This window comes from Alosa alosa, chromosome 15, assembly GCF_017589495.1.
Source record: "Alosa alosa isolate M-15738 ecotype Scorff River chromosome 15, AALO_Geno_1.1, whole genome shotgun sequence".
Lineage (NCBI taxonomy): Eukaryota > Metazoa > Chordata > Actinopteri > Clupeiformes > Clupeidae > Alosa > Alosa alosa.
In genome coordinates this window covers 3,355,470-3,378,092 of record NC_063203.1, presented here as the reverse complement: position 1 = coordinate 3,378,092, position 22,623 = coordinate 3,355,470, and the positions used below count along the sequence as shown (strand labels likewise).

Sequence of the window (22,623 nt, the reverse complement as noted above, 5' to 3'; positions counted from 1 at the left end):
TCGGCTCCGCGGACCAGCAGTCTCCACGGCCCATAGTTTGAGAAAGGCAGGCCTAGCGTTGGAACCCGACGGCCCCAGCACTTTAGGAGGACAGATGACAGCAGTCAGAGGAGTGAGACTATTCAGAATGGGATGCTATGCCACTCGGCAGAATCCAACGATGAAAACACCGCGATTCCTCCAGCTACGGGAGTTCCGCGTAAATGTAAGTTTAATTTCATCATGGCAGGTAACAATGTAGGCCTACAATTTAGGAGCAGAATATCGGAGTTGTTCCTGTTCAATGAAATATGGTGAGGTTCGAGGAAACGTACGCTCGTTCTGAGATTGGATAAACCCAACTAGGCTAATTGACTAGTTTTTCCATTTTGTTTCCGTTTACAACAGGTTGCAACAGGTTACATTTGCAAGCTAGTCAATAGGCTTAAAATAACATTAAATGTTCAGTGCAGAAGGAATGCAGTCAAACCAGAAGAAGATGCTAGATTTAATGAGATTGTTGGTTTTACTTGATGCTAGTTTAAATTAGTGAACCCATGTCTTTACGAATAGCAAATAATCTATTTTTAAGCATGAATTACCGGTAGATGACCTAGGCACAACAACTTCTAGCATGATGACCCTCAATAGACTGTGTTATTATGAAGTGAATGGGGTCTGTGCTTTGTGACAGTCAGACAAAATAAGTCTCATTTCCATAGTATATTTGGAGACGGTGCTTGCCACTCAGTCTCCGAAATGAAAACTGCGCACAAACAGACCCACAGAAGCGCACTGACTTTACACCATTAACCTATTTCAGTACAGTCTACGGTAAAATCCGTTTTTGTTTGTCGAAACCACACCAGAGATGGTTGGCTTGAAAATGTATGCTAATAGCTTAGTTCTGACCAAGTAGTTTTGTGGTTCAGTCTACTTTTTGTTTTCTCTAATATACACCATACACTACTGTATGTCTAGCCAATCAACATGTTCCTTGAGTAGGACGGAAGGGGTGGGGGGGATGTAATTTCATTGGGTGTTAAGCTCAAATGGCAACAACCTTTTGGATTGTAGCTTTTACAGCGGTTCCCTTCTACTGTTATTGTATCTGTTTCAAATATGTGTTGTGTTGAATATCGATATGGCAATTATGTGTAAAGTCAATTAAATTAAATATTTAAACAGTGCTTGGTTATTTTGAAGTTATTTGGTTAGTTTGGCTCTTCAGGCAATTAAGTGTGTGATGTGACCAGACCAATATAATCAACAAACACATAAACCTTTCTTTTCACTCCCATTATTCATGAATTGAAGTAGATGTACGTTTTTGGTAACACTTTACTGGACAGTATCGGCATAAGAATAACATGACACTGTCATTAACACAAGACACTGTCATGACACATGAACCCTAACCCTAACCCAATCCTAACCCTAATTTTTTTATGACAAAAACCGAATGTCACTTAATAACAGAAGCGTTATGTCATAAACGTTTATGACTTGTTTATGACACATTCATGACAGTGTCATGTCACTCTTATGTCGATACTGTCAAGTAAAGTGTAACCAAGTTTTCTTTCAATGCACACAACTTTGAAAGTTAACACACTGTCACTGATGCTAGTTTAGGGAAGTGTGCAATTGGTATGCTGACAATGTGAAAGTGATCACTACCATGTAGGCCTATGTTACACATTTAAAGGAACCTTATGTAAGAAATGTATTTCAATTAATCATAAAATGGCCCTGATATGTCACTAGATATTAAGAAATCATGTTCATTTGAAATACTTATATCACTGATGTTGATGTCGTCATGTTGTGTTTTGGCCTGATGCGCCACCCTCCACCTATCTACTAATCATGAAATCAGTAGTGTTTTGACATGCGGGTTGCCAGCTCCAGGGGGGAGGGGGAGGGGATACACCGCTCTACAGTAATTTGAAAGTGATTGCAGTACCAGTTTTAGCCACAATCTTACATACGGTTCCTTTAAACATTATTTAGGTTACTCACCAACAGTGAGTGACCGTATTAGGTACTTGCAGGTGCCACGCAGTCAAAGTCAAGGTCAAATTCCATCTAGGACATGTGTACAAGATGACAGCAAACTAAGGGACACTTTGCATTAAGTTCACCTTTTTCCCTGGCGCTTGCAAGGTCTGGCATGGCTTTCATGTAGTTAGCTTGTTAGTTTTAGACCAACACACCTTACTGCTTCTTTAATAATGACGGTCAATGTTGCAGGGAGTTCACCGGCAGCAACCCTTTGACTCCTCAGCGGAAAAGCCACAGTTTCCTGGAGCATCTGCTGAATTTGTCGATCAGCTGGAGTTCATCAAGCCCAATGTAATCTCGGGGATTCCTGTGTACAGAGTGATGGACAGACAGGGACAGATCATCAACCCCTCAGAGGATCCACAGGTTGGAAAACATCTAGAGCTCAGTCCTCCTTAGTGTTTTTGTGGTCTATCATAAAATATCCTCAGATTCAAATATGCAGCAGCATAATGTACATTGGCTTGGTTATCTTTTTAAGTAAAAGACAATATTTGGGATACAGGGGATACATTAAGGAATAATGTACTATTCTAGAATTTGGGGAGGGGATACATTAAGGAATAATGTACTATTCCAGTATTTGATCTACACTGACTTTCTTGTCATGCTGGTGTTTTATTGACTGACATTTTTTACTTCAAATTTCAGCTGACTAAAGAGCAGGTCTTGAATTTCTATCAGAAGATGACATTACTGAACACCATGGATCGCATCCTATATGAATCTCAGAGACAAGTGAGTCCCAATGTAGCCAACTGTCACTTTCAGTGGAACATGTACAACTACTAGCTTAGGTGCAGGGTTAACTGTTCAAGGGTTAGTTTGATTTGTAAAAACTTTTTCCAACAGCATAATGGACAGGCAGGTAGACTGATTTTAGCTTGACTTAACCTGTGTGCACTCTGGCCACATAATGTGCATATAGACAGCGGGGGAAAACTTTGTTACATTTAATACAACTGTTAATGGAATTGCAACAACCTAGTCTCATGCTAACATAAACGACTATAAACTGGGAGACAAGTAAACACCCAAATGTTATGCTGGCTATTGAAAAGAATAGGTTGAAGGCTATGGTGTGATCAACTGACTTAATTTGATTGAAATGGTAAAATAATAAAATGCCATGATCAATCACTGAACAATTATGACTATTCTTGCTGAGACGTGCTTATGCAATCAGTAAACTAAAGTAGACCTAAACAATGTGTCCTAAAATGGAATTATTTAAGTATAAGCAAGTATATACTCTTGATCCTGTGAGGGAAATTTGGTCTCTGCATTTATCCTAATCCGTGAATTAGTGAAACACACTCAGCACACAGTGAGGTGAAGCACACACTAAGCCCGGCGCAGTAAGCTGCCTGCTACAACAGCGGCGCTTGGGGAGCAGTGAGGGGTTAGGTGCCTTGCTCAAGGGCAGTTCAGCCGTTCCTACTGCTTGGGGTTCGAACTGGCAACCCTCCGGTTACAAGTCTGAAGCGCTAACCAGTAGGCTACGGCTGCCCCAATTTTGCCCTTGCCTCAGATTTGAAAATAACTTCAGACCTCTTGAAATTTGTCAACTTCCTTCTCAATCTCAATATGCCTGCTCTACTCTACTGTATGTGGAACATGTACTTTTTCATGCACAAAGGGTGTTGGTCAGGTCATGTTCTATCCGCGTACTGAGACATGTTAATGGCAGCTTTTTGTTGTAGGGTCGTATCTCATTCTACTCGACTAACTATGGTGAGGAGGGAACACATATTGGAAGTGCTGCAGCATTGGATCCCAATGATCTTGTCTTTGGCCAGTATCGTGAAGTTGGTGAGAAGTTCATTTGGATAGTGTTCCCTATACCAAAACAAAAATTAAGCTATTTTGAAATGTCTTGTGTAGGGAGGTTGTACACTTAACACATTATTAAAAAGAATAGTTCTGCATTCTCAGAACAGTTTGCTTTTGCATCAAAGATTTTGATTGATTTCAAACTGGGTTTGTGTTTGTATTGGCGATGTAATAGTGAAATGAATGTTCGGTGAAATCGCATATATGATTCTGATTTCTGTTTTATTTTAGGTGTCCTCATGTACCGTGGCTTCCCATTGGACCTGTTCATGGCACAATGTTATGCAAATGCTGATGACCTCGGGAAAGGCAGGCAGATGCCAGTCCACTATGGTAGCAAAGACCTGAACTTTGTCACAATCTCTTCTCCGCTGGCAACTCAGATTCCACAAGGTAAGCATCCCACTCTGTCAAACTCTATGCAGCTTAACAGAAAACAACTCATTACGAAAGGCTATGACAACATTTGTGTATAAAGTGTAAATATGTTGTACAAATGTAGCAGAGCTATCAGTTGCCACAGTAAAATTGTATATGTGTTGTGTAAGTGTGTATGAGGAGACAAGCAGTGTTGTTTGATTCACATGCTTCTCTGTTCTAGCTGCTGGGGCCGCCTATGCCTTGAAGAGGGAGAACGATAACCGCGCAGTCATTTGCTATTTCGGAGAGGGGGCAGCAAGTGAGGGTGATGCCCATGCTGGGTTCAACTTCTCGGCCACACTGGAGTGTCCGCTCATTTTCTTCTGCCGTAACAACGGATATGCCATCTCTACACCTACCAATGAGCAGTACAGGGGTGATGGCATTGGTGAGTTCCTCAACCAACAGTTGTATACATATTCCTTTTGTAAGGCAGTGATTTGGCCTTTTGTTGTGAAGCATTAAAGTAGAGTTGAACTTTCCACTCTTTTTCTCCTACACCTCCTAGCTGCTCGTGGCTCTGGCTATGGGATGATGTCCATCCGTGTAGACGGCAATGATGTCTTTGCAGTTTACAATGCAACAAAGGAGGCTCGTCGCAGGGCCGTTGCTGAGAACCAGCCCTTCCTTATAGAGGCTATGACATATAGGTACGTGATGCTCTGTTTTTTCCCCTCAAGAATTGTGTTCTTTGACATTATTTTGAACTACTTTACCACCAGGGTTTCCATTACAGTTACACTTCTTAAATTTTTTAACCTAAACAAAGAAGTGACAGAGGCCATAAGAGGATATTTCCTGGTTAATTTGTTGACCACTCAACCCACCAAAACATGGTGCTTTTTGGCAGGATGGTGGTATAAGGATTCAGTAACCACTTTGCTTGACAAATACATGGCAGATAGATGATTTAGAAGATAAAGTGACTCTGCTTAAGCATCTCCTCCTCTTCTCTCCTTTCAGGATTGGTCACCATAGCACTAGTGATGACAGCTCTGCATACCGCTCAATGGAAGAAGTGAACTACTGGGACAAGCAAGACAACCCCATCTCACGCCTGCGACACTACATGAACGCACGCAACTGGTGGGGTGAGGAAGAAGAGCGAACCTGGAGGAAACAGTCTCGCAAGCTGGTCATGGAAGCTTTTGAGAAGGCTGAGAGGCGGCTGAAGCCCAAAGTTGACCTGCTCTTCTCAGACGTGTATCAGGAAATGACTCCCAACTTGGAGAAGCAGAAGGATGCTATGTGGAGGCATATTCAGCAGTACAAAGAGCATTACCCAATTGACCTTTATGAGAAATAAAATAGCTGGACTAAGTTTGGAATATTAGGACAGGTATGTTGGTTGAAAAATTGTAGTGATTAAATATGTGTGTGGGTGTGGGTTATAGCATCATGAGAAATGCTGGACCAGATGGTTGAGAATGGGATGGGGTTCACGTTCTCCACCAGGGGCCTCAAAAATATTGTATTTTAGTGCCTTGAAATGCATTGCAGCTTTTCAAATCTGGAATGACTGCTCATCACAAATAGAAACTTGGTTGTCGCTTGTGTGTTTGTGTTGTCCTTGTGTACCTTGTGTATCTCTTTGTTTTACATTCTACGCAGCCAGTAGCCACAAGTGGAAAGGAGATGTTGGCATAGTGAAGCATTTAACTGTTACATAAATGCTGTGGTCCTCATATCTTTTATATTAGTTATTTATTCTACTCTTGGTTGTTTATGAGGTGTTTCGGAAACACAACTCCAAGGTCTCATTTGACAACTTTGTAGACAGCAAAAGCTTTGTCTTTCTTTTTTGCAGTGTCACATTTATCCTGCTTTTTCCTCATTCTTCAACCAGTCTGACAAGTTTTTAAAGTAACACTGAGTTTTTTGTTTTTATTAATGGGGTTTCATTTCCTGTTCAACTTTCTATAGACACATTATTTAGTCTTTGGCCTTCTGAGCTAAGAAAAAAAAAACATTCTTACTGAAAAATTCAGTAAGAATTTTTGGATTGTTATTTTTTTTCCAAATTGAAATTTTTGCAATGCCAATCACATATCAGCATTGTTTATATTCTATTAAATTCTTTGTTTGTGAAGTGATAGAAAATCAACTCTAACTTTGTAACTTTAGCTTGAACAAAGTAACAGGCCATTGGCAAGACATATTTGTAATCTTGGTGCATTTTGGTTTGAGGTCAAAACAGTATTTAAAACCACTACATATAGGGATGGGGATTAACAGTAGCTGTGACTTTTCGGAATAAATGACATTCTAAAATACTTTTGTTTGTGAGACTGTTGTCCGTTGTTGAGACACTGATGAAAACATTAATATTTACTTGCTGATATTTTGCAACCAAACAAATATCAGCCAAACAGATCTACAATACTGTACATCCAAAAATGTTCTAAGCTTATTCAGTCAAATGTCCATACACTGGATAGAAAACAGTTTTGTGTACTTGTGGTATAACCCTAACCCTTCACTATCTAGTAGTCTACATTTTTGAGGTTTTGAGTTTGTTTCTGGATTAGGTTCTATTTTGACCACTAGAGCGCAGCAAACACTGGTTTTATGATACCACACAAACTGAGCCTAGATGAATGCTCACATGACAAATGGACTAAATGGAATTTCTGTAAGTTGCTTGTAGATGTGTGTAATTGTAAAAATACCAAACTTATTATTATTTCACTTTTTATCATCCAGATATGTTGTATGTTTTCTTTTTTTGTTTGGCCAATTGTATAGTCTTTTCACTCGGCGCATAATCATATACCTATAACTCAGCGGTTCTGATCTTATTTTCTTTCATAGTGTGACCTTTATGTTGGCCACATTATAAAAGTAACCAAAAAAACAAACATCATTTTAACTATGACTCCCTTTAAATACAAATCCGCTCTACACAACAGAATGTGCTACTTTGAGAACTAGCCTTCCTCTCCTTCCATGGTAAAAGTGCCTATGGGAACCTGGACTCGACCCCTAACCTTGACCATAGTGTAAGTGTTTAGTTTGTAGGGACATAATGACTAGTGAGTGTAATTACAGCATGTGTCACACAGGTATGCAACTTCAAAGTGCTCTGGACAACTTGTAATGTTGAGGTTGTGCTTGCATTTTAAAGGTGTTTTTAGTTTTTCCTTTGAAAGGGGGGAAATATTAGGAATGGGATTATCAAGTGTCCAAACCTCTAATAACTCTTAGATCGATCCTTAAAGATGATGAGCAGTGGCTTGCATCTAGTGAGGGTTAATATTTTGTCTGATAATTATGATCAATAAAGAATGTTATAATAATATATAATAGCTAACAAAAATGGATCAAAACATTATACTTGTACTCATACAAAAATTACTATTAACAATATTTGCATAAATTTTCAAGTAGCTTTCCCCCTGTAATCTAGAAAGGACTGGTTAGGAGTGGGGAACCTCTACTTAAAGTCCCGTATATTTCATATGTCACAGCAGTCCCTCTGAACCCTGTTTGCTATGCTTTTCCTGATCATTTAGACTCTGTATATCATCTTGTGATGATATGTTATGCCCTCTCATGTTATGCCCTATTACAGTGGAGGGTCACAAACGTTGTCTCACATGCATGGGAAGGAGGTCACAAAATCCAAGCCCACATTCCTGGGCCACATTAACTAGAGGACAGAGCATTTCATCCCAGCTCTTGGCCAACACTGACTTTTGCCTTGGTGTCACCCACGCCGTAAATCAGTGATTGGACTTCAAGTAATATTATTGCCTGAGTGAAATGTTTGCAGCTTTTAATTGTAGTGCACTGGCATGACTAATGTCAGAGTAGAGGCTCTGTAATACTTGTAGAGAGCTATATCTGGCCTTGAGCAAAGTCCTCCCCTCAAGAGACTGGTTAGCAGGTTTCACCTTTTTATTTACACTTTTCTGTTATTCTGACTGCAGTTTTATCTCTCTATCTGGTTCTGGTGGCGCCATTAACACATATTTCACCTGCCTGGAATGCATTCATTTACATTGAAAAGGGCCCAATCAAAGCATTTGATCTCTACACACAGAGTCCATAATAGACATGACTATATGACTGTTTTCAGCTTCCATAGACTTTTTTACAGCACACACAACATGGAATGCGTACATCATAAACTGAATATACTTTTTAACTATGGAAAATGTTTTAGAATTCCAGTCATACAGGTAATGCGTCACCTTGCTGTCTCACCTGAAGTCTTTTTTTGTCTCCATGGAGATGGAGCCATCACAAATGTCACACACCGCCCCACTCTTAACTCACCACCATCTCAGCCTGGCTCTGCTGTCAACACGTGTCACCCAAATGAGCGGTCAGACTTTGTTTTAGACATTGTTTTGACATGCTTTCCAATGTCTGCATCTTTGGTCTTTGAAGATGATCTACATTGTCAAAGCAAAACCTGGCTCACATTTTTGTTAGTCAGCTGGCTAAGGCGTTTAGGAAATATTGTAGGCCTTCCAGCCACTAGTGGTAAGGACAATGTGTACTGTATCCTCAGTATGTCCACATTTACTTCGAAATCTGGACTGTTTTTAATTAGTGAACCCTAGTTAGTACCATTACATTCTATGATAGAATATTTTAAACAAGCTGATTCAGTTCATTTTTAGAAATAAATGTTGCATGTGTGAAAGTATTGTGTGCATATTAGAGTTGGGAATGTGTTTATGTGAGTGTGTAAATGTATGTGCATGGTTGCACCTTGCAAAACCACTAGGCCTACTGTTTACACATGTGGCTACATACTTACCAAGCAATAAAAATGGTCCTGACATCATCATGACTAATTATTTCCCACAATTGGAGGCAACTGTTAAAGGTGTGGTTAGCACGTACATGCTTTCAAACCAATAGCATTTTTTTTGTTACATTCAGCGAGTACACTGTAAATCAAAAACATTTTCTGTAGGCAGCCCAGGCACCGAAAACTGGAAACAAACAAAGTGGGGGCAGTCTGTCCCCGAAACAAAAAATGAAACACTGTGTACAGTTTCTCTGGGAATACTGAAGGGAAAGGGGAGCTACCTCTCTGTTGTGTTTTGTTTGGTCCTTGGTTAAAATACAGGGCTCTACAGTGCGCCCATTTAACTCGTACATGCGAGTAAAAATGATGGCGTGCGAGTGCAAAAACATATTTAGGCGCACTGGTGCGAATGACTTCTAACCATGTCAATGTTTTTCTACAAAATACACCGCAACATCGAGAAACATTACTGGTGCAAACCATAGAATCACGTAGCGAATGCAGCATAAAAACTACACCTCCCATCAACGTTAGCAGTTTCGCGTTGTGACTCGCTAGTAGTCGCTTCTATCAAATCCAAGAGCGCACAGAAAAGCGGAAAGTTAGACTATCCAGCCAAGATGCAAAGATTGAAGAAATTAGTTCTTCTATCCACCGAATTCATCGGATATAGGAGGAACAGGATGAGATTCTGAGAATGCAGTGAGAGAAGGAAAGGTAACCTAACATGCCTTTTAGCCCAGTTGACGTATTGGCTGCAATATGCAAAATATAGCTAGCGAACAGGCACAAAAGTAGCCTCCCGTAATACTCCCATTTTATTCAAAGGTAGAACCCTACTGACAACTCCAGGCTTCCACGCATTCTTGTTTGTTTACACTGAAGCTGAAGTGCAAGACTAAAGTAGGCCTAATGTTTGCCTAACTGCCCCCATCAATGCAGATATTTTAAATAAAAAATAAAAGTATAAAAAATATATCCTTGATTAGACTATGTTGGGTTTTGTGGAAGAGCAAATGGACTGTTTTAGTAGTAGTATTCAGTATGCAGTCAGATAGGTCACCATAGGCATATTTGGATTAGCTAAATTAACAAAATGTAGGAAAATAGAACAGACTGAAAATAAAGTAGGCACTGATCTTTAAAATCCTGTTTCCTGTAGCCTAAATGTCGTCAGTCATTCTGAATCTTTGCAGTTGGTGCACTGGCATGTTTAACTGTTAGCTACAGTGTAATGTTAGATTATGTGTAAGTTAAGTACAGAACTGATGTGCGCCCAAATTTGTGTCTGTGCTCCTAAATTTTTTAACTTGGGCGCACAAGTGCTCCTGGAATTTTTTTTTAGTGTAGAGCCCTGAAATATAATGTATGTTGTATTGGACAAAAGCATCTGATATGAAATTCAGACATAAACAATGCAACATCATCCACAATCGCTGACTGCACCTTTAAATGACGTAAGAAAATTGGGCTCTTTTTATATTCATACAATATTTGACCATATATTTAAAAAAAAAAAAAACATTCAAAACACTTTTACACATTTATTTCCAGCATTGGAATTGGATTACTTTTACACCAGCATTGAACAGTTATGAAGTTGTTTACAAAGTGCCAGAGTGAGAGTAATCTCCTCCCCAGTGGATCTGAGAGTGACTCATCCCTCCATTCCCCTGCAAACTCTCTCTTTCCATAGACGAGCAATGAACAAACAGGCTCTTAACTCTGAGTCACTGTCTCAAAGAGCTGTGTGCTTGTATGTGTGTGGTGTTTGTGTCGTAGGACGGAAGGGGGCAAACTCTTCTTAAAGGTTTGACTTCCTTTCTAAAAGGTGAATGCCAAGAAATGACATCATCCCCAGCACCTTCCATGCCCCATGTGGAGGGCCTTGCCAACTTACAAGGGCAGATACGGAGACCAGAGAGAGGAGACATGTGCAGACACAGCCCTGCAAGCTTCTTTTTTTAACGACTTCATGGATGGAAGGGCCAGCAGGTTCCAGACAACCTGGCTGTCGGCTTGATTTCCATTACGCTCACTCTTTTCACTGCCTTTGACTTTTCACAAGATTTTGGGAACCCCCTAATGTGGCACAATGTCAGCCACTATTTCTAAAAGGTACTGCACAAGTTTTACACCCTTTTTACGTCCATATTTCGCTGGACCCAATGAATCAATGTGGTTACCCACAAATACTAGCCTGACGAGCCAGACCCACATTAAAATATAGGGTCTGGGCACTCACCATTCGCAGTGCTCAGTCCGAGGGGCGGGATAATCAGTTGTCTTTCAAATTCCCTCTGCACGCAATAGGACAGCGGCAGCGCTATGAGTCCCATGCGTTTCCCACCAGCGGAGCTAGTTGGCTAGTTCAAACGTTTGCCAACTTAATAAAAGCTTAACTCGTGTCACACTGTTCGCCAACAGCAACATCCATCTTAATGGGAATTCAAGCCAAACCGTTGCAACTCTGCCATCAATCATTATGTTAAGCCCACCTAACGACTCTATACACGATTTTATTGGCCTGATTGAGTTTCGATTTCTGGAGCTCACAAGCCAACGGAGGAGAGTTGCTAGACTAGCCCTGGCAGCAAATGTAATTTGCTGCCGCTAGGGGCGCGTCTAGATTTCTAGGCTACACAAATACGTCAGCAGCATTTCTTTCAAACAGACATCATGTTCTCTGTTGTCCATTATGCAATGATCGATTATGCAAATTTATTTTAAGTTCAAAGTGTGGCTCATTGTAAAAAGCCACTGCGTCTTTTTTGAATAAAGGACAATATGAAATCAGTATTGACCTAGACTTTGAAAATGGCCTTTTCTATTAGAACTGCAGATATATTGTAATGTTAGCAAATGTAATGTCTTGTTTACGTGTTCCTATGGGTGCTCATTATCCTTCACGGCCTTACTGAGAACATGCATTTACAACAAAAACAGGCATGAAAAAAATGCAGAGGAAAACTACTTATTACCCTGGTTTGAATGAAAGGTGGTTTCAAATTTCATGAGTTTTAAAGTCCTGGCTTAGAAAATTGTTATTTCTTCCAAGGTTGTCAATGGTTGCCCGAGCCTGGCCTTGATTTATTCATGGCGACTGATAATTGCTAGTGTCTTGTCATCTGTCAGAGACTAGGGCAAGGATACTCCTAACTACACACTTGAAGCATTCTGTGCAAAACAATAAATCTGCCAAACCCAGTCATAAATCAGTGGCTCTCTGAAGAAGGCCGTATATGCACACAAACCCGAGTTAGTCAGCACAGAGGCGGGGAAGAATGGCTTGAAGTGCGAAAAAAAAAAAACATTTCCGTTACAAATTAATCAAGGATGTTTGCTGCCACACATCTACTGTAATGCACTGTGTCGTAATTACAGTGCAGCAGAAAGTGTACCGTCAGTGGGGAAATGGATCGCTTCCGATTGCTGGTGCTGTGGACCAACCCACTGCTCTAGAGTTGATTGAGGGAGTCTCCCAAGTTATTCATTTAAAAGTGGTTGAAAGGGAAGTAAGCAGAAACGGTTTAACATGGAAGGCCTCAGAATCAATAAAGTTATTTCAGTAATTGCACAATAAATATGTTTAGATTAATAATTTCGCTGTTGTTTTCCAAGCATACACCAAACAGCAGATATCGGTATGCCAAAAAAGAGCTAAATCCACCTGCACATAAGGATACTTCAAAATATGTTATCTAGACCCCAACAAGTTCTGTGTTATGGGCAAGTTATGTGAGAATGTGGCAGCAGAAAGACACTAAGGAGCCAACGTTAGATGCACTTGTATAGGTTTAATTTGAGTGACCAGCTCTCCTGCTCTAGGAAGTGGAGGTCACTTTTGCCGAGCAGTTCAGGTGAAGTGCTCCCTGGAGGACAGGTTCTCAACCTCTGACCTCACACTCAAAGCCTTCACTGCTGTAAATCACCTTCTGGGCTGGTTAGTATGAGGTGTAGAAATGTGCATTTGCAAGTTCAGTAAAAAAAGTTTTCTTTTCAGTTTTTTCTTCTTTTATTTGACACCACTAGCTTGTGAATTGTTGTGACATTTTTTGTTTGGGTATCATGAATGAGTTGTTCAGCTACAAAAAAGTGAAAATCGCTAAAAAATCTCAAGCTTTTTCATAAACCTATTCATGCATCATATCATCCTTTTTAATGATAGTCTGTGCAACACATACTCATTGCTCGCCACCCCTCTGTGTCAGAACAGAGAAAGGTATGGGAGAATATAATCAGTTCCCACGCTTGGGCCTTCTGTAATCAAGCCTGCAATTAGCTGGTACCTAACTCCCCCTGCTTGGTCCCCCTTTGCCCTCTCCTCTTATGTCCAACCGATAAACTTTTTACTACAGGTAATTATGTGGTCAGCCCCAAACCACTGGGACAGTCTGGGTCAGTCACATGATTGGGCCTTCAGGGAAACCTGTCCAGTGTGTGGACCTCAAAGGCGGTTGGTAGAATTGGGGTCGAGAACAGTTAAGGTCACGGTCACAACAGAGTATGATCTGTGTGCTAGTCCTCCCAGGGTACCCTTAGGTTACACAGTGTTGAATTTCATTGTTTAATAACAAATTACAAGACTCATATCAAACTTAAACTTTAAAATTAGAGTGGCAGGAATTTAGTGATAACAGAATAGATATAACCTTAGATGCATACAGTGCAACCAGTACACTACAATTACTGTATGTGGAAAACTTGAAAGGGTCTGAAAACTTTCCGGTTGCACTATATCTTTCCATGGTCCTATTTCCACTGCAATGGCATAAATAGACATCATCAGTTAAGGAGGAATTGGATGTATGGTTCATACAATGTATCAGTAGAAAAAGGGATACAAGGGAGTATGAGTAACATGTTCCTTTGGGAAAAAAATTCTGAGTTTCTGACCCTCCATATGCCTTCACTGAGCCAACCTATGATTAGCATGCAAAGGTTATGGCTTCTACAACTAATTTCAAATTATAGAGAGGGGCACCATGACACAATTCAGGAGCCTGTGTTTAGCCAACCCATACATTATGCTCTAATTGTAGAACAAGAAAAGGAAGGACAGTGTTGTTATTCTGCCACCACAAGAAACATTTCATCTTTTGCCACTGGAGTGGAAAACACCTTGAGTATTTGTATTTGAGTAAGTATAAATATCAAAACAACCATTACAGCACATTATGTCCAGAAAGTGTTGCTCATCTCATGTCAATCAGGACATGCGAAGTAAACTGTATAATAAAGTCATATGGCAATTCCATGTGATGCATTTGCACATACTATCCAAAAACCCTCACCACGTTGGAACCACAAGTAGAACTTGGTAGTTACCTTCAATGAAAGTGCAAACTGTATTTGGCACATAAGATCTTTTGGAAATTTTTATGAATTTGTTGAATTACAGCCCGAACATACTGTAGCCTGTATAGTCTATTGATGTTTGTCAACATCAAGAGACTAGCAAAGCCTTTCTTCTCAGACCTGTGTCCAAATCCCCTACACACGTGTCAGCCCTAACATGCCAATTCAAGCTTGGATTTAGGTTCCACCAAACCTTTTTTTGTAGTATCTATTTATTAAAACAAGCACCCATGCCCCCCAAAGACATATTAGATTCTTAAACAAAAAAACAATAGTTTTAATTTCTGCAGGTGACCTTATTTTTCCCATCACCTGAGATATTCTTGATTTTTGGAGAAAACAGTTCTGGATCAATTGGTCTGGTAAAGATAGAAATCTTGGCTCAATTGCACATTATTCTACTGAAAAGGGAAGACATGGATCGAGACCTATAGTCCCTTAGAAGTCACCCAGTGAAGTGGGGCCATTTTGATTTAACAATGACCATAAATGGAGGAAACAAGTGATTATGAAATTACTGAGGCTGTTAGGGGTGGTAGGATCTTACAACACTTCCAAAGCCCATCAGCACTACACACTTTCTGCAGGGAACAACCAAAAACAGGTCCCCTCCTAATGGCCTGCTTAGTGGCCCCGCAGTAAAATGAGTTCAGGAAGGAAGCAATGTGTTCAAATGACCTCTCGTTCAGTGAGAGGTTATGGCACCGCCACCCTCAGCTGATATGATCACTGCAGGGGGGATTTCACTGGCTGCAGGATAAGCACAGAAGAGGCATTACAGCTGTGCCTTCATTATTTCCAGAGAGGTGCTAAGATTGTCAATTATCAGATCAGATAGAGCAGGAACATTTTGTTATCATTTGGAAAGAAAAACAAACAGTGCTCAGCTTAATACATACTGGCAGCATCCCTCATGTGAGTATTTACTATTACAAACTAGGAATATGAGGTCCCCAGTACAGGGGCTATGGTGTGGACACATCAGATGGTGTGTGTGTGCAGTCTGTGCACGTGTGTGAATACACATGAGGCATGTGATGAACACAAATCTATTACGAGACTAGTTTGATGAATTAGATTCTACTGAGTTAGGATTATATCATGCATTCACTTGTAACAAAATGCTCAGTTTAAAATGGGCCACAGAGGGTAGGGAGGTGGGAACCGGGGAAAAGGGGTGGTTTGGGCAGAATGCAGGGGCTAAAGAGAACCTGCGCCAAGAGCGATCATAGGTGATAATTGTAAAATATTTGTGTTCCTCCATCCTAAGGCTTTGAAGTCCAGGCCGCTGTCTGTTCTTGCCCTGATGGGACAGTTGGAGCTGATTTATAGGGCTGCAGACACCCAAATTACACTGTCCGTCCACTTCTGCACAGGCAAGGGGGGTAATCGCTTAATGCAACATGCTAATTGTAGTCATGAAGATTATTTGGAGTTATGCGACCCTTGGATAAGTGTTTTTCGCCCTTGTCCCAGGTGTGAATAGGAACTGGTAGGGGAAAGGAGCATATCTGATAAGGCTGCAATTTGTCTCAATTTTTCACTCAACAGGCTCTGAGAGAGATTACTTTCAATCCATCTTTATTCCAGCCGAAATTCAAAGTATTTTGTTGTGAAAAAAGGTGTTGTCTGTTTAATATGAAATAGCATTCAGATTTGTTTCTGATTTAATACTGTAATCTTTTTGTCATTTGCATTGTGTAAAAAAACTAAATTGTAGGTTACAAAAAGAGGATATGATTATGGCTATTGCAGCAGTTTTCATATATATGCTTCACCTCTGCGATCGGAATGAATATGAGCACAAGGATACCAAATCAGAATAAAAAACAAATAAACAAGTCAACAGCATAAACAAACCCAATTGACAATCTACACGATCAATCAATGCTGCACCGAAATTTGAGTTTGACAAAAGCTATCTGCGTTTCTCAAGAGTTGGACACAGTAAACAGAAGAGCAGTTGAAAAGAGCCGCAGAGATTCTGTATCCAGTGGGGGTGTGCCAAAGCAGTTGAGAGATGGCTGCTTGAGTTTGCCTGCAGGGAGCTCATAAACACATAGCGCACCTTTGCTTATAGGCAAGCGCACCATGTGACACATTACTAGTCAGCCTTTAAAAGCACCTCTCGCCTGTCAGAGCGAGTCACAGGTAATCACAGAGCAGACAGACAAGGTGGAGAGGGACTGTTAGAGCAGGTCGGTGCTAACAGACAACAAGCTGGTTTTGAGTACGTGCCGAGGATCCCACGAACACAGCCTGTTTGCTCCAACACAACAGGAGGGTCAGAGGGTTTGCTCTCAGAACAGCAGCTCCCATCGCTGATATAGAGTGCTGAATTTGAGGACCAAACCGCTAGAGTTGATCTCAACCAGCCATGAGCAGTCTCGCCAGCAACACAGAGTCCGAGTTTTCTGATGAAGAGCTGGACAGCAGTCCCTTGGGCCCGGAGGATGATAGCAGTGGAAGTGAAGCGAACTTCAAGAAGACTTCTCTTGAGAGGGACAATGCTTCAAGCTCCGGTCAGAACCAGGGGACCTCAAAAGCTGGCAGTAAGAAGCGGAGTAGGCCAGTGCGCTCCAAAGCCCGCCGGGTAGCGGCCAACGTCCGTGAACGTAAACGTATCCTGGACTACAACCAAGCTTTCAACTCGCTGCGTATGGCCCTTAACCACGACCTCAGTGGCAAGCGGCTGTCCAAGATTGCCACACTGCGTCGTGCCATAAACCGTATCTCTGCACTCTCCATCTTCCTAAGAAACCATCCAGCACCGCCAGCAGAGAGAGCCTGTAGCCACACGGAGTGTGTCCATGGCCCTCAGGAGGAGCACAGAAGGCTGGTCCCAGTGAAGGAGAGGGGCTATCAGTCGGAGAAGTACCTCGTTCACCAGCAGCCTGAACTGCAAACCCCACAAACGCACAAACCTTACGGTCACATGATGCCCTCTGAGCCAGCCCAGCCCTACCTGGACATACCACTGCACCCTGGGACCACATGCCCACCCTCGCCACACTATGCCCAGTACTCAACAGACTCCCAGCTGTGCATGGGCCAAGGACTCTACAGCCACCCACGTGAGGAAACATTCAACAACAACAACGACAACAGTGGCCAGTTCTATGGTGTGGGACCAGGCTACCAGTACGGGGTAAAAGCCACTTGTCACCAAAATCATGTGGACAACTTTGTAGACTCCTCTGCGGTGCCTTTTTCTTGGCAGTTTGGTTACTTGCAGGGTGCCAGCTACCAGCAGTCTCTTAGTATGCACTGACACATCTGGGACAGACTTTAAAAGATGCAGACACTTGAGTATGCTGGAGAGACACTTTCAAAGCTGTGCACCTATCAAAGTATGCAGGATTAAATAGACAAAAAAGATTGTGTACCTTTCCTCAGGAAACAGAATGATTCCCTACCTTGAATGCTGCAACTGACCTTGCAAAATGACAGTGTGATGGCAGGTTTTTATATGGTGTGGGTGTGAGGCACATTGAATGAGATGGCTATATTTTCTCTACGGTAAAAAGCTCTTTCAAACACTATGGTATAATAAATCTCTTTGAATGCACATTTCGAATAGGCAGGCTGTGACAGTGTGCGCTTTTCCCCAGTACAATACATACAATTTAGACGGAGCTGCTCTAAAAATGACCATGTAAGAGGTGTCAGCTTGTATGAGAGGCCACTCAGGGAGGAAATGCCTCTCAAATAGGTATGCATAGATTTTAGAGAGAGAGAAATGTTAAGAGTGGATAAGCAAGTTTGAGTGGGAAAGTGTGATTCATATATGTGAGTGAATGTATAGTATTTTTCTGTGTGTGTGTGTGTGTTTATGAGAGAGAAGTAAAGGCATCAATGTTCCTCTTCTCTCCAGACCCCAGAGAAAGCAACTTGTTACTCTTTGTATTTCAAACCATGATGTCAGTGATGCAATATTTTATTTTTATAAGTTCCAGTGCCTGTTTTTTGACGAGTTAATAAAGATGAGTCACTCCATACAGATATTATTTGTATATGCAAAAGAAAAAAATATGCTTAATCTTTCTTCCTCAACTTTGAGAGCACACACAAACAGATGAGTATTAAGGGCTATTTTTCTTGTCGGTTACGGATACAATATAACTGGTTTGTTAGCTTCCTCCGCTCTCTCTGTGTTGGAATGTGTGGGCTTCAACAAAACACCCCCTATGACTTGCGGTACATATTTTTTTCATCCTGTAATTACCATCAGTTGTCAAATTCCTTTTCCTGAATGAGGTGGTTCGTCCACTATGGAAGGAGGAACCATTCAACCTGATAATTTGAGGACCACAACTGGTATGTCCAATGAAACCCCAAAATGAAAAGTAAGCTTAAAACTAATGAACGGGTAAATGTTTACTTCAGGTGCAAGAAAAACAGTTACCAAATCCAAAAAGTTAAAACTACACTACAATGCATTAATTTCATACAGCGGCATACAATTCCACACATACTAGTGACAGATCAATCAAAATGTCAGTATTTGAAACACAGCCACATCCTTTTACATTACATTACATTTGGCTGACACATTTTTAACCAAAGCGACTTACAACATGGTAAACAGTTTAAGTTTTAAAGCAATTCTCTCAACAATTATAGGACAATTTAAAAAAGGTAGAGTAAGACTAAGTGCATCAGTGAGTGCAGTTTTTAAAGAGTCGAGTGTCAGTTCTAGTCAGCTGGTAAGTGCTAGGATCAGACTAGTTGTAAGTAGTGCTATGACAGGAGATGTTCTCTGAAGAGCTGGGTCTTCAGGAGTTTTTTGAAGATGGAGAGGGATGTCCCTGCCCTTGTAGGAACTGGCAGTGCGTTCCACCAACGAGGAACAACAGATGAGAAAAAAGTTTGATCGGCCTGAGCGCACGTGGTGGTAGAGCTAGACGCCGCTCGTCCTGAGGAGCGCAGCGGTCTGGAGGTAGCGTATGTCTGTATGAGGGCATTCAAGTAGGTGGGAGCAGAACTGGAGACTACCTTGTAGACAAGCGTTAGAGCCTTGAATTTGACATACTAAAGCAACAGGAGTCAAAGCCAAGTCAATGCAGACCAGGTCCAGACAAAACCTGTCTTAAACCCTCTCAACTCAACTAACATACCAACAGATAACAGATAGATGACATTTCAGTTATAGGAAGTCTGACACTAAGAGTCATTACAAGTTTAGCATGGTACTGTGGATCGGTCTTAGCACCAGTGATGTTTGTCTGACCCGAGTGTTGGGTCCAGGGGAGTGGGAGGAATTGGCTGCTCTTAGAGCCATATGATTCACCACATGTGAGACTGATGGAAAGGGGCAGGCAAGGAAAGACAGAGCGTATTGGACAGGTGAGTGTTTTACGGGAGCAGTCGGGAGCAGGCGTGTCTGTAGGTGAACATGGTGTGGGTGTGTGTGTGTGGGGGGACGGTGAGTGAGTGAGTGAGATAGATAGGAGAGGAAAAAAGGAGGCGGAGCAGCAGGAAACACAGATTTGCCTGAAGCTTGAAAAAAGCCTCTCACTCAGACGATGTGAGTCAGCCTCTTGATCTCATCAGCCCAGACCAGACAGGCTGAGGAAGGTAGCTCTTTCCCACACGGCTACTGTATGACAACACCAAAACAGAACAGCAACAACAACATTCATGTCCAAGGCAAATTATTTGTGATCCATCAGCATATGTACCTGGGCCCAGAATTTTATGTAGGTAAAATGCATAGTGCAAAGAATACTTGATGTTGTTGTTGTAGGGTGTTTGTTTGTGAGGGATGTAAACACTGTATATGGTGTTTAATGCGCAAGGACATTTATTTTGTTTAGTTTTAAATACAAAAGCTGTATGACTTCACTGATCTTAGTGGTATCACATGCTATCAGGAGCTCATGAAAGCACACATTCACATTCACATGCTCCCCGAGCGCCGCTGTTATTGCAGACAGCTTACTGCGCCGAGATTAGTGTGTGCTTCACCTCACTGTGTGCTGAGTGTGTTTTACTAATTCACGGATTGGTATAAATGCAGACCAAATTTCCCTCATGGGATCAAAAGAGTATATATACTTATACTTATACTTACTATATGGTCAACAGTTCCAGGCTGGAGATGTCCCCTGTCTTTGGCAAAAACGGTCTCCAGGGGGCAGCATTCATCTACCATGCTACGCTTCTTGACTTAATCTTGAGTGTAGGTGGACTTCTAAAATGTTGAAATACCTCAACATAGCCTGCTTCAGAAATCATTTGCCCCCTGCGTCGATTTCTGTTCTTACGAGGCCTTTTTAGATTATAAGTTGAAGTGTACATTTTTATAAGGTTTGGTGGATCTGGCACTAAGCTTTCAAATTAAGTGCAAAACATATTTCTTCCTGTCCTAACCTTTGGCAAAGAAATAAACATGTTGAGTATTACAGGAACCCCATAGAGGCCAAGGTGGGAATGACAGAGTCAGACTACTACGATTATTCATCCGTCTTGAGCTACACATGCAGTGCACCCCTCCTAGGGATGACAGTGTGCAGCCTGGCTGACTTTATCTGTCATTGCAAGAACACCTCAGCATAGCAGACACATGATTAGCTGTTTTAACAGCCAAATGTGCTACAAGACAACCGACGTCACGTCACAGCATTCCTGGCTGAACACCAGGTTTGGTTGCGGGAAAGATGAGGTAAACAGGTTGATTAATGAGTGACAGATTGCTCAATTGTGTATGACTGTTGAATCAAACTTGGTTGGGAACCAATAAAATCAAAAATCAACATCTCATCTATCATAAAGCGATCCCATTTTGTGTTGTTATGACAGTGAGTAATGTCCAAATGTAGTTCTAATGCAATAAACAGAATCAATGAAAATGAAATGGCACTGTTGCAACTGGAATGGATTTTAATGATATCAAGGGGCCAGAGAGTGATAGTCAGTACTGTATATTGCTATGCTATATAAAGTATATATCAGAATAAGAGAAAACATGGGGCAGTGGTAGCGTAGTGGCTAAGGAGCTGGACTAGCATGCAGTATCCTGAAAAGTTGTGGGTTTCATTCCCGGCTCCCATCATTGTGACCTTAAGCAAGGCACGAAGTTGCCCTGGGAAGAGTCTCCCTTGTATGTAATTGACATATGTTTGTTGCTTTGGATAAAAGCATCTACTAAATGTTATGTAACATAACTTTATCCTGATAAAGTTCCCCACATCATCACATGCCCTTCACCATACCTAGACCATACCATGCCAATCTCTCTACTGTATGATGATGTGATGATGTGGGGCTATTTTAATTCCAAAGGCCAAGGGAACTTTATCAGGATGCATAGTATCCTGGATCCATAAAATAACTGGCCTTAAAAATAAAAATCTGCCTGCCTCTATGGGAATTTAACATTGGGGTGCCCAAACTTATGCACCCTGTATTTTAAGGAAGAACATTTATTTATTTACGATACATTATTCATTCACAAAAATATTGGTATCCTTCAAGGTTGGATTTTTACAATTTTTTTTAAATTAAGGCATTACGATGAATTTTTCTGTGAATGTACCCGAGTCAAACTTTAGTTTAAAAGCATATTTACGTCCGAAGCACCACTTTTAAGATTGTCTGTGTTGTCGTTTTCGGGTCAAATGGCCTTTTGAATGGGAATTGTAGGGGCACTATTTTGATACATGATCGCATCAAAATCGCTATTTTTGAAACACTAAGAAGGCTCGACAAAACATGAAACTTTGATCAAAGTATCAGCAGTGTCTCTACACATGAACTTGAGCATTGAGAATATTGTTTGTGTAGCCTACACAGAGTTTACTAAAAGAAAGTAAGGAGAGGGGAAGATTAAACCGAAACTTATTGTGATAAACAGAAGTAGCAACACCTGCAAACGTCAAAAAATGCAGAAATTTATTTACAGCAAAGGTAGACCCACATACATTGTTTCCTGACTGTTGATGCTGTTTATTGTCAATTTGTAAAGTTAAGGCGAAGTAGGAAGTAACGTTAGGAATCTCTAATCAATGTGATTGGTAAGGCTGGACCAATGATTTCAAAGTTAGTGCCCATCGCACCAAAAAAATCATTGGCCACCCTCTTCAGTCTCTGACATCACTACACGGTCGACAAGGCAACATTAAGGAAAGCTAACTGCATCCTAGAAGACTCTACCCATGTCCTACACAAAGTTTTTGAATGGCTGCCTTCTGGCAGGCGTCTGCGCT

At 41.2% G+C, this 22,623-nt stretch overlaps 2 protein-coding genes across 2 annotated transcripts; both read left to right on the top strand.

Annotated features, from left to right (window-relative positions):
* Window positions 1-11: 11 nt before the first annotated feature.
* Window positions 12-6,569, top strand: LOC125308388 (2-oxoisovalerate dehydrogenase subunit alpha, mitochondrial-like). Its single transcript, XM_048264858.1, has 8 exons — window positions 12-205; window positions 2,233-2,409; window positions 2,695-2,781; window positions 3,747-3,855; window positions 4,108-4,269; window positions 4,478-4,684; window positions 4,805-4,946; window positions 5,260-6,569. Exons 1-8 carry the CDS (start codon window positions 95-97, stop codon window positions 5,600-5,602), a joined length of 1,338 nt encoding a protein of 445 aa, XP_048120815.1. The 5' UTR covers window positions 12-94; the 3' UTR covers window positions 5,603-6,569.
* Window positions 6,570-16,586: 10,017 nt separating this feature from the next.
* LOC125308716 (class A basic helix-loop-helix protein 9) lies at window positions 16,587-18,342 on the top strand. The gene has a single exon (XM_048265277.1). It carries the CDS (start codon window positions 16,794-16,796, stop codon window positions 17,685-17,687), a length of 894 nt encoding a protein of 297 aa, XP_048121234.1. The 5' UTR covers window positions 16,587-16,793; the 3' UTR covers window positions 17,688-18,342.
* Window positions 18,343-22,623: the final 4,281 nt, after the last annotated feature.